The sequence below is a fragment of the Somniosus microcephalus genome, chromosome 16 (genome assembly GCF_052327205.1).
Source record: "Somniosus microcephalus isolate GS21.2 chromosome 16, FLI_Smic_1.0, whole genome shotgun sequence".
NCBI lineage: Eukaryota > Metazoa > Chordata > Chondrichthyes > Squaliformes > Somniosidae > Somniosus > Somniosus microcephalus.
The window spans coordinates 50,738,703-50,751,340 of NC_141002.1; the positions used below are offsets into that span (position 1 = coordinate 50,738,703).

General features: G+C 41.9%; 1 protein-coding gene across 1 annotated transcript; it reads right to left on the reverse strand.

The window, feature by feature from the left end:
• Positions 1 to 249: 249 nt before the first annotated feature.
• Positions 250 to 12,201, reverse strand: LOC147106160 (translocator protein-like). The gene is made up of 5 exons (XM_086009016.1): positions 12,112 to 12,201; positions 10,222 to 10,264; positions 6,454 to 6,644; positions 3,116 to 3,254; positions 250 to 1,457 (listed from the first exon to the last, which is right to left on the reverse strand). Exons 3-5 carry the CDS (start codon positions 6,633 to 6,635, stop codon positions 1,287 to 1,289), a joined length of 492 nt encoding a protein of 163 aa, XP_085865142.1. The 5' UTR covers positions 6,636 to 6,644; positions 10,222 to 10,264; positions 12,112 to 12,201; the 3' UTR covers positions 250 to 1,286.
• Positions 12,202 to 12,638: the final 437 nt, after the last annotated feature.

Consider the following 12,638-nt stretch of genomic DNA (forward strand, 5'->3'; position numbering starts at 1 on the left):
ATAATGCTCCTGTGAAGCGCCTTGGGACGTTTTTACTATGTTACTGGTACTATATAAATGCTAGTTGTTGTTGTTGAGCCATACAAGTCAAGTTTGATTCATGTTCTGTATTCAAGTATCTGATCTCACCCAGAGTAATGGGGAAGGAAATGAAAGAGAACGCAGCTCTTACAATTCTCCACAGCCTCTGGCCCTGGGCTAAAGGAAAATCAGTCTTAGGTCCCATACTGAATCACGATACAACGACTCTTCCAGAGAGAAAATACTTTAATGTTATTGTATCATTAAAACATCTTGATGCAGTTACACAATGAATTACATTTGGGGTGCAGTGACTGTTATGTTGCTGTTGATTAAGGACTGATTCATCCTTGACACATATTTGGCACAATGGCATCCATAGAAAAGTATCCGAATTGTTAAATTTTATTTTAGAATTTAAAAGTTGCTCACCCACAAACAAACAAAAATGTTAATAAGCCATATTTAAAATAAATTATTGGAAGACAAGTTATTCAAAAAACCAAAAGTAATGTTATTTGAGAGATCTCAACATAAGTTGGTGTACGACTTCTATGGGACACAATGGTGCTGCAGCATATTGAAACTTCAATACACCAGGCACAGAGCAGTGAGACAACTGGTTACACCCATTAGTCCACATGTACAGAGCCTTCGTCCTTTGCTGCAACATTAAATCAGGAAGCTAGGTAGCCAAGGCCTCTATTGAGTGCAACCACTTATAAAGGAAGCACAGATGCGTCATCAGTGATGGAACATATCAACTCAAAAACAATTAACTTCTGCAAATGAAGTCAATTAAGTAAATCACACAATTTGTTTGGAACACTTCTCAAATGTTAATAATCAGTATAAACTTCCCAACATTAGCAAAGCCTAGCCCATATACTGCAGTGAAATTACTGTGCTACATATTTAATCCAGAATGAGTTAGCAGGAGGCAGTAATTCCAGCTATGTCCTAAGTCTAGCCCCAACGTCATTTTAATATAGAGTGTTTTGTTAACCCACTAGAGTTTGAAGATTCCCTTGATGTTGCAGTTTCAGGATTAACTGCAAGTGCGTTTGTTGTCATATTCGATTAATTTTCTTTCTGGGAAATGCCATAAAATACCCCAAAACAATTGAGAAGTGGGTATAAACAATAGGTTTTAATCAGCGTTTAAAATTCTTTAGATATGAGAAAGAGGAGCACAAAGTTCTTCCTTCCATTTGCCAATTTAATAGGCAGGCTGGATTCCAGGTGCTCCACAGTAATGAACAGCTCTAGTCTTCCTTATCCTTGTTGTCCCTCCAGATGCAGTAGTTAAGAGCAGAAGCCAAAGTCAACCAGGCCATGTAAGGAACCATTAGATAGGCAGCTGTTTTGTTGATGGGATACCAAGTCACAGTTGTAGCTGCTGCTGCACCATAAATGCAGAGTAGTTCAACAAAAGCCTGCAACAACAATGAAATGGTCAGCGCAAATGGGAGCTCCTGTAACAACACAACGCACAGCTTTGAGATCAGTGTAAATATTTATTTCCTGGAAGTGACCACTGGAATTTGGTCCTAAATTACATAGCACGATCCAACACAACTAGGCCAACAGTTCATAAACACCACGACCAATCAAATCCTAAATTTCCCTGTACTCCACAGCGCAATCTCACTCTTTAAACTTCAGGCTCAAACTGATGAGGATAGAATGTTCCAGACCTCAATTTTAAATCACTTTCATGCTGCACAGAGATACATTTTAATATCATTTGTCCAGCTGAAGTAGTCTGTCTGCTCTCAAGTTGCCCTAAGTTACGCCACTATCTCCAGCATGCTATATCAAGCAGGCAGAGGTATCCCATCCCTACTGGAGACATCACAGACATGAGAGGATTTGCCCAAGGTGTCTTGGCACGCAGCCTAACAATCCAGTGTAATCAATGGTTCAGAGTTGAGAGCGTCAAGAGCAATGGTTTTCTTCAGTAGATAAACTGACCAGCATTGTGGACGTATATTTGCTCTATTTTTCAGACGGTCAGCGAAGTTTTCAAACTTCGTGTGGGCCAAGGTTTTACTTTTTAATTAGAAGATGTCCTTTTGCCTCTTAAACAAACAGTTTTTGAGCTCTGAAGAAAATCTTTTTGAAAACAGTTTTCTAATATTAGACTGGGCTGATGGGGCCAGGAACAAGTCTGAGGGCGTTACGCAGCTTGGGCCAGGAACTTGCCAGGAACAAGTCTGAGGGCGTTACGCAGCTTGGACCAGGAACTTGCCAGGAACAAGTCTGAGGGCGTTACGCAGCTTGGGCCAGGAACTTGGGATTTGCACCACTCATCTGTATACTGGACTTCTCTCGGAGCATGTGGTTGAAAAGTGGAAGTCCAGTACTGGTGGTGCAGGCTGTTGTTGTTAACAGGCTACACAACAGAGCTACAACTTCATACCCACAGCTCTCCACATGGGTTTCTGTCTGACAGTTACCTGAATTCAGGTAAATTATTTTTACTGTTTTCGGATTGGGGTGGGGGGGGGGGGTCGGGGAGGGAGTGCAACAATTCTGACTTAGGATTAAAATGATGCGGGAACACAAGGAAATACCCTTAACCTTGACAGCCTCATATCCAATTTGCCTATAAGAAGAAAATAATGGTGGCAACTTGCAAGCAACCCATGGTGGGGTGGGTGGGGGGAAGGATGCAAGACCAGCCAGTGCTTCAATGCAAGCTTCTTAGCAAATAAAATATGGGAGGAGTGGCTCAGAATTTATCTGGTAGTAGCTGAGTCATACAGACTTGGGAAGATTCCCTAATCTCTGCTGAGTTAACTATTATCAACAGGGCTGTATTACGGGTGGCCCTTAGCATCCCTGGCTAGAGATGAAAAATGGAGAAAAAGATTGGGTTTAACTATGGTGCTCCCTGCTGTCAAATATGCCACCAACACTGCCTGCCAAAGCTCTGCAGTGAATAATGATCATTTAAGCAAGGTAGCAGAGCATGAAAAGTGTCCACGGACTGTACCCTGGCAAGAAGTCAATACCTTCAGAAGAGGAAGAATACTAGCAAGGAAAAATGGTCGATCATTTTTTCCTCACGGCAGTGTCTCTGTATACATACCAATCCCATTTTGTGTGCCCCAAAGAAAATATGAATCCACACCCAGTTGAGAACAAGCTGGGTTCCGTATAAACCAAGTGGGATCAATGCTTCATCAGTGAATCCACCCAATTCCTTCCACACCAGATAAGAGCCATAGCTGAGAAGAACAGAATACAATAAAGTTAGTCCAAAATACTAATGCTGGCTCACTATAATGATCAGGACCATGAATGATTTTCCACAATTGGGTGTCACTTGCAATGTCCTACACTACCTGCCACTGACCACCCACAGTTATAAACTGCAGGGGAGGAAGTGAGGGGTGGGGAAGAGGGGGAGGGTAACGTCCATTAGACACATCTGCCAAACTGTCCCAGCTGTGCTTCATGCTGACTGGGTTGTCAGGTTTTTCATTACCATTTTTCCTTGTACATTCAAAGACAAAAGGGCTTGTGATTGCATCATTCTACTGTCAATCAGGGCTCCCTCTATTCAATCTAGTGGAATAGCCTTCAAAAGGACGGACACATTCACCTTGAAGTCTGACCCGAGGCGATGGAGGTTGCATCAATTTGTGTCATTTAACTGACAAACCAATGGCAGCGTAGTGCCTCACTGTCATCATGTTTCTGCTGAGCCACTGTCGAATTGAGATGAGCATTTTGATAAATAGTAAATCCGCAAATTTCTTGTCTGGTACAAGTAGGCTAATAACATTGATTTATTCCATCCAGAACATTTACACATCCTGAGCATCAATTTGTCACTGGTTTTGCCATTGTAAACAGCATAGCATTTGCTTTCAATAAGTATGCACCAATTGTACAACCTGTCAGATCAGTATTACTAAGAAATGAAAAATGTGCTAGGATTTCAAATATATATGTATTCAATGCTAAAAGTAATACATTTACAGAGCCTGCAAGGTTTAATTGACTGGTGCAAACCTATGCAAGATTCAGTAATAAAGTAAAAATTTAATTTATCAAAACAATTTCATGGGTGTGAATTGGTAACTTTGCAGCTAGTACAGTACAGTAAATTACTTCTTCTGATCTTCAGGGTACATGTTTAGTGTTAAAATGGAAGTATCTTTCAAGTATATAAATGCATCATTGAAAATAGATTAGTCCTTTATATATACTTTTAGCAGGATGGAAAAAATGATACATTTCATTGTTTCACCTTTCTAGTACTAATTTGCCTCCACAAGTTCTTCCATCCCCAGCGACAAGATGCTTTGGGCCACAGAATTGTACATAATGTAGGCGGCAATTAAATGCTGTGAAGCAAGTGAGCTCAGCAACTTTTGCATTTCCTCATCTCCAGAAATCGTAAACCTTGCTTCTCCAAAAAGCTCCATCTGTCAACCTGGCTGAGAACCGATGAAACGCAGTCTTATTATTAAATAATCTGGGGAATGGTCCAGGATTATCAATTGTCCCAAATAAAAAGGAGTTTCAGGCTCTATCGGAAAGAAAAGGAAAAGGAAGAAAGAACTGACGTATGGAGAGAGATTGGGTCGATTGGGCTTATACTCGCTGGAGTTTAGAAGAATGAGAGAGGATCTCATTGAAACTTGTAAAATTCTAACAGGACTAGACAGACTAGATGCAGGAAGGATGTTCCCGATGGCGGGGGAGTCCAGAACCAGGGGTCACAGTCTAAGGATAAGGGGTAAGCCATTTAGGACAGAGATGAGGAGGAATTTCTTCACCCAGAGAGTGGTGAACCTGTGGAATTCTCTACCACAGAAGGCAGTAGAGGCCAATTCATTAACTATATTCAAGAAGGAGTTGGGTATATTTCTTAAGGCTAAAGGGATCAAGGGATATGGGGAGAAAGCAGGGACAGGGTACTGAATTTGGATGATCAGCCATGATCTCATTAAATGGCGGAGCAGGCTCGAGGGGCCGAATGGCCTACTCCTGCTCCTATCTTCTATGTTTCTATAACTTGCATTATTATAGGGCATTTGATGACCTCACGATGTCACAAAGTGTTTCACAGCCAATGAAGTACAGTCACTGTTGTTTTGCAAGGAAATAAAAAAATTCTGATCCTTGTTTTCAAATCCCTCCGTGGCCTTGCCCCTCCCCATTTCTGTAACCTCCTCCAGCCCTAAAAGCAATTGAGATCTCTGCGTTCCTCCAATTCTGGTTTCTTGTGCATCTCCAATTTTAATTGCTCCACCATTGCCGGCCGTGCCTTCAGCTGCCGAGGCCCTAAACTCTTGAATTTTCTCCCTAAACCTCTCCACCTCTCTCTCCTTCTTTAAGACGCTCCTTAAAACCTCTCTCTTTGACCAAGCTTTTGGTCATCTGTCCCAATATCTCCTGAAGTGGCTCAGTGTCAAATTGTGTTTGATAACGCTCCTGTGAAGCGCCATGGGATGTTTTATTACATTAAAGCCACTACAGATATGCAAGTTGTTGTTGTTGAAATGTAGTAGCCATTTTGCACAGAGCAAGGTCCTACAACCAGCAATGTGATAATGACCAGATAATCTGTTTTTAGGTGTTGTTTGAGGGATATATATTGGCCAGAACACCGGGTGTACTCCCCTTCTCTTCTTCGAAATAGTGCCTTGGGATCTTTTATGTTCCCCTGAGAGGGAAGACTCGGTTTAACGTCTTATACAGAAGATGGCACTATCGCCCATGTAGCACTCCCTCAGTACTGCACTGAAGTATCAGCCTAGATTATGTGCTCAAGTCTTTGAAGTGGGGCTTGAACCCATGACTTTCTGACTCAGAGGCAAGAGTGCCACCATTGAGCTAAGGCTGATGCCAAGAATTGTTTTAGCAAATCTACCAGTTAATGATTAGGTTGGAAAAGAAGAATCCCGTGTTTGGACCGTTTCATAATGTTCCTTAGCTTGTGTGCGCATGTATAAAATGCATAATGTGACCGCTTGTGGTCAGAGGCCACCAACAAGAATGTGATCTTGTAAATTTGACTCCGAGCTGCTCCAAAGGCTCCGTTGTTTAAAGTTAGTGGCCTGGAGTTTCCTTCGTGGGCGCAGCCTGGCAATGTGACCCGAATTTGTGCCAGATGGTGCGCCCATTTTGCCGATGTCAAGTTACATCCAAGTATCCTCATAATCTCATTCCAAACGTCCAAATTTAAAGCATGGGTAAATCAGCATAAAGAAGGAAAGCACAAACCAACAGCATACATTTTCATACTTAAAGAAGAAATGTAAGTTTCAATTCATTTAACCGTCAGTCATGAACATCAGACACAGCATGTTTAGGAACCTGCAACTTTTCAATTTTTAATGTAACTTATACTTATGTCGTTAAAATGCATTAAAAGAAACAGAAAATACAGTGCACGATTGAACGGTTACGTACCCCATGACTGTGTATAATGTTAGCCACACAGGGCCAAACACCCAGTTAGGTGGGCACCAAGATGGCTTTTTGAGAGCTGCATACCAGCCAGTAATTCCTTTCTGGATTGATTGATAACCAAAAATTCCTCCAGCATGTGGCAATACAGTGAAACCAAATGCATGTGCCCAAGTTGATGGCATCTTGCTAATCTGAGAGAGATAAATATATCCAATGACTTAAACGTTTACAAGAAAGTCTTCAAATCTTAGAACAAAGCCATCTTTTTCTTTACAAAACAATAGTAATGCCCACAGGCAGACAATTCATAAAAACACAAATAAATACAGGATTAACTAGCATTAATGTTTAATTAAAATCTTTGTGCTGCTATTTTGCACTCTTAATCTTCTATTTTCAAGGGAGGAATCGGATTGTTGGTCTGTGTTTTTCCCCCCATCTTTCCAATTTAGCAACTGGGATGATTTTTAAGTGAAGAATTTGAATTTGTGGTTACTGCTGAACATAAGAACATAAGAAATAGGAGCAGGGGTAGGCCAATCGGCCCCTCGAGCCTGCTCCGCCATTCAATAAGATCATGGCTGATCTGATCCTAACCGCCAATCCACTATGACAGGACTATCTCCTGAATCTAACAGCATTAGACACACGAAAACAGGAGCAGGATCAGGCTACACGGCCCCTGGGCCCGCTCCGCTACCCACAGGGCCATGACCTATCCGAACCTAGACTCATGTCCAAATTCCTGCCCGCTCCCCGTAACCCTTAATTCCCTTTTCTACTAGGAAACTGTCTATTTCTGTTTTAAATTTATGTAACGATGTAGCTTCGACAGCTTTTTGGGGCAGCATATTCCATGGACCTACCACCCTCTGAGTGAAGTAGTTCCTCCTCATCTCAGTTTTGAAAGAGCAGCCCCTTATTCTAAGACTATGCCCCCTAGTTCTAGTTTCACCCATCATCTGGAACATCCTCCCTGCATCCACCCGATCCAACCCCTTCATAATCTTATATGTTTCAATAAGATCGCCTCTCATTCTTCTGAACTCCAATGAGTAGAGTCCCAATCTACTCAACCTCTCTTCATATGTCCATCCCCTCATCCCCGGGATTAATCGAGTGAACCTTCTTTGTACTGACTCGAGAGCAAGTATGTCCTTTCTTAAGTATGGACACCAAAACTGTATGCAGTATTCCAGGTGCGGTCTCACCAATACCTTGTACAACTGAAGCAATACCTCCCTATTTTTATATTCTATCCCCCTAGCAATGAAAGCCAACATTCCATTAGCCTTCTTAATCACTTGCTGCACCTGCATACTAACCTTTTGAGTTTCGTGCACCAGGACCCCCAGATCCCTTTGTACTTCAGTACTTTCAAGTTTCTTGCCATTAAGATAATAACTTGCTCTACGATTTTTCCTGCCAAAGTGCATAACCTCACACTTTCCAGTATTGTATTCCATCTGCCAAATCTCTGCCCACTTACTTAGCCTGTCTATGTCCCCTTGCAGGTTTTTTATGTCCTCCTCACTCACTACTTTCCCTCCCATCTTAGTATCATCTGCAAACTTTGATGTGTTACACTCGGTCCCCTCCTCCAAATCGTTAATATAGATTGTAAAGAGTTGGGGACCCAGCACTGACCCCTGCGGAACACCACTGGTTACTGATTGCCAGTCTGAATATGAACCATTTATCCCAACTCTCTGCCTTCTGTTAGATAGCCAATCCTCTATCCATGCCAGAATATTACCCCCAATCCCGTGATTTTTTATCTTAAGCAATAATCTTTTGTGTGGCACCTTGTCAAATGCCTTTTGGAAGTCTAAATACACTACGTCCACTGGTTCCCCTTTATCCACCCTATATGTTACTTCCTCAAAGAACTCCAGCAAATTTGTCAAACATGACTTCCCCTTCATAAAACCATGCTGACTTTGTCTTATTAAATTATGATTATCCAAATGTCCTGTTACTGTCTCCTTAATAATGGACTCCAAAATTTTACCTACCACAGATGTTAGGCTAACCGGTCTATAGTTTCCAGCCTTCTGTCTACTGCCCTTTTTAAATAAGGGTGTTACATTAGCAGTTTTCCAGTCTGCCGGGACCTTTGCTGAGTCCAGGGAGTTTTGGAAGATTATTACCAATGCATCCACAATCCCTACCGCCACTTCCCTCAAAACCCTGGGATGTAAGCCATCAGGTCCAGGTGATTTATCCGCCTTGAGTCCCATTATTTTACCAAGTACTACTTCCTTAGTGATTTTAATCGTATTTAGCTCCTCCCCCCCTATAGCCCCCTGCTTGTCAAGTGTTGGGATATTCTTGGTGTCCTCTACTGTAAAGACTGATACAAAATATTCATTCAGTGTTTTTGCCATCTCCATATTTCCCACCATTAATTTCCCGGTCTCATCCTCTAAGGGACCAACATTTACTTTAGCCACCCTTTTTCTTTTTATATAACTATAAAGACTCTTACTATCTGTCTTTATATCCAATGGCACCTTACACAGGGTTCAGAACTTCTTGAATATATTTTGTAACCATGTTCCGTTCTAACAATCCAACATTATTCGCAACAATGTGGCAAATTTCCTTTTAGTATCAAAAAGGACCAGCTGAAGGTCCGTTTCTGCAGTAAACTGAATATTCTCTTCAACTGCCATCAATTAGGAAAAATCTTTAAAATATGTTTTCCAATTATACTAATCTGTTGTTAAGGTATCTCTGAATAGGTCACAAAAATAACTCTGATTTAATGAATTGCTACTACAGGTACTACAAATGTACTTCCTCTATCCATCACCATTACTCAACTAAAGTGAGCCTATGCAAAGGGCCCACAGCAATAATCTAACCAGCCATGTTAAAACAGCTCAGTTCAAAGGGCGCTCCCCAATGGCTTCATTGGTAAATGTACCACCTGTGTGGAATTGAGCCATGCAGACAAGGAAGACACCAGGTTTGACCTCTGTTCTGTGTACAGTTGGCTGATCTCAAAAGTGGCAGCTTGAGGACTACAGTTGGCCTCTACCCCTTGGGGAGTGGGGGGAAATAAATCAATCAGGTTTCCCATTCCCTAGCCAAAGATGAAGGCCAGCTGTCCAGTATGCCTCTAGTAACCCTTACTGGAAAATAAAGTTGTGTGAATGTCAGGCAAAGACAGGATTTCACTCTGATGCCCCCTAGATTAATAGCTAGCCAACACTCTTTGACCAGGCTGGGGGCCTCCAGAGGTAGCAGGAAGAGAAGCCATTGTTGGGTAGTGGAGGAACAGATTATTTGGCAAATAAACTCCAGTAATGTGGGGTTCCTTTTGGAAGAGGGGAAAACACAGATCAAAAGATGTCTTCTTAATTGCTTGAGTGAATTTCTGCCTTGCAACTCAACTTCTATGTAACACCATTCCATTCATCACAAGGATACTGACTAACGTATAGGAGTAATGTTGGTCATGGGGGTCCATCTGATACCCTTGTTACTGTAAAACTTGGTTATTCAATTCTGGAGCTTGCCTTAAAATAACCATTTATCTTCCGATGACAGTGATTGTCAGCTGGCTATTCCGCCCCCCACCCCCCCACCCCCCCACCCCCCCACCCCGCCACCCCCCCACCCCCCCACCCCCCCACCCCCCCACCCCACTTTCTCCTCCCCCCCCACCATTATGGTTGAGCTGCCTGCTAACATTCACTGTCCAGGTTTGCATATGAGGAATCCTCATATGGGTGGAGGGCACCTATCACACGTGGAACTGACCTCCAGCAAGGAGCCGATGTCTTCAGAAGAGAAGGGAAGAATACTGTTGAGCAAAAGAAAAAAAACAGACTTTACATCAGGAAATACAGCTAGAACAGCGATGCATATATTTATTCCGAATAGCATTAAAGAACGATTCTAAGTGTCTTTGTCCTTTCTAGATGCTGATATACTTTACAGTGGTAAATGTCACTCCTCTGATATTAACAGGCCAGGGATTGGCCAACTGATCTTTCACAAGCCACAGCCCTCTCTTCTGTGACTGAAGTGCTGCTCTTTGAATGCCGTGTTTAGTGGCCCTATCCACACACGATATCAGTATGAAAGGGAACAGAAGAATAAAGGATATAACTAGCCAAACAAAACATTCTGAATCAGTTAAACAGTATTTTGAATTGATTGCATTAATTATTTACTGGGTGTGAAATATATAGGGCGTCAGCCTCGGTTGTGTTGCAACATACTAATGAATAGATAGATCCTAAACTCAGGCTTTACCTTTTTGAAAAGTTAAACATTTATTTTTATGATTATGAAATAGACTTTGTGCTTCTTAAATTGCTCATATGTGACATAAGATGAGAACATAATTTATTTCAATCAAAAATTATAAACGGGTCAACAACAGCTCTGAAAAATGACAAGACCAATAAGATATTGTAACAGGAACCACTTGTCTAATCTTCAGGTTAAGAACCTTCCTGGTTCCTTCAGCTGACTGATGAGCAGCTCTTGGTCTTATTCGATACCAAAACACAGAAGTATTCCCAAAACACATATATACTCCCTCCCATAATCTACGCACGCTTGAAGTGGCTACAGCTCCGATAGCAGGATTGGGGATCCTTTATATAACTGGGTGGGGCTGCTTAGTGTAAGTGAACTAGAGGAGCTGCAATAAAATAAATCTTATGTTACAAAACAGAACGGGTGCAGCCCATATTGACCAATCACAAATCACTCTGTGGAAAGTTATATAACACACTGGGAGGAATTCCAAGTGGCACACTTAGATAAGCTCACTTAAAACACTAAGTGTAAAAGTAATGCGCACATCTTTAATCAAAGTTTATCATAGAATCATAGAATGATACAGCACAGAAGGAGGCCATTGGGTCCATTGCGCCTGTGCTGGCTCATTGAAAGAGCTCTCCAATTAGTCCCATTCCCTGCTCTTTCCCCATAGCCCTGCAATTTTTTTCCCCTTGAAGTATTTATCCAATTCTCTTTTGAAAGTTACTATTGAATCTGCTTCCACCGCCCTTCCCGATCAGAACCATTGTCCCGTAGCTGATTTTGCATCCATGCAGCCACTGGCCCTTTAATCCCATTCAATTTTGCTAACAAGTTTATTATCTGACACTATATCTAATGCCTTTTGATCGTCCATATACATAACATCAACCTCACGATCCTCATCAACCCTCTCCGTTACTTCATCAAAGAACTCGATCAACTTAGTCAAACGCAATTTGCTTTTAACAAATTTGTGCTGATTTTCATTTATTAACCCATATTTTTCTACATGCCAATTAATTTTGTCCCGCATTAATGTCTCCAAAAGTTTCCCCACCACTGACGTTGGGCTGACTGGCCTGTAGTTGCCGGGTTTATCCCTCTCCCCTTTTTTGAACAGGTGTATAACATTTGCAACCCTCCAGTCCTCTGAGGATTATTGGAAGATTGTGGCCAGAGATTCCACAATTTCCACCCTTACTTCCCTCAGCAACCGAGGATGTATCCCATCCGGACCGGGCGACTTCTCTACTTATACGTTGTAGTTTCTTAAATTCAAAACCAAACAGCTGGAATCAGGCGTGATGTTTTCAACAAAGTTGCAATCTTTGCAATAAAGAGCTAAAATGCAGACTTCAGTGTCTGGGCTCTTACCAGAGGGATGTGAAGCACGATTCTTATTCACCCTCCCACTGTACGCACTGCTGCTGTGATCTTCCTGCTGCATCTGCTACTCAAATTCGCCCTGAGTTATGTTACAAAACAGAACGAGCACAGCTCAATGACATCACTCAGAGGAAAGTTACGCAACTTCATAAATTGTGCAATTTTCTGTATTTTCAGTTAATTATATGATGTGAGTTACTGTGAATAGGGGTTCTTGCCCCTCACCGAGAGCCAACCTCACGCCTTGCCATCACTCATCATGAGCGAAGGCAAATACGATGACCCCAACCTAAATGTATTGAGCTATGGAGACAGGCTTCATGTCTTGGGTTTGGATTTGCTGGAGAGATACTTTACTGATCTATGCCAGTGTTTATGCTCCACGCGCATGTAGACTTAGAGGGGATCTGATTCAGACCTTTAAAATTAAGGCCAGATAATATACAAACAAATAGTTTCTAATGATGGGCTGGGTACAACTAGGGGACAATAAGACTGTTATGGAACATATATAT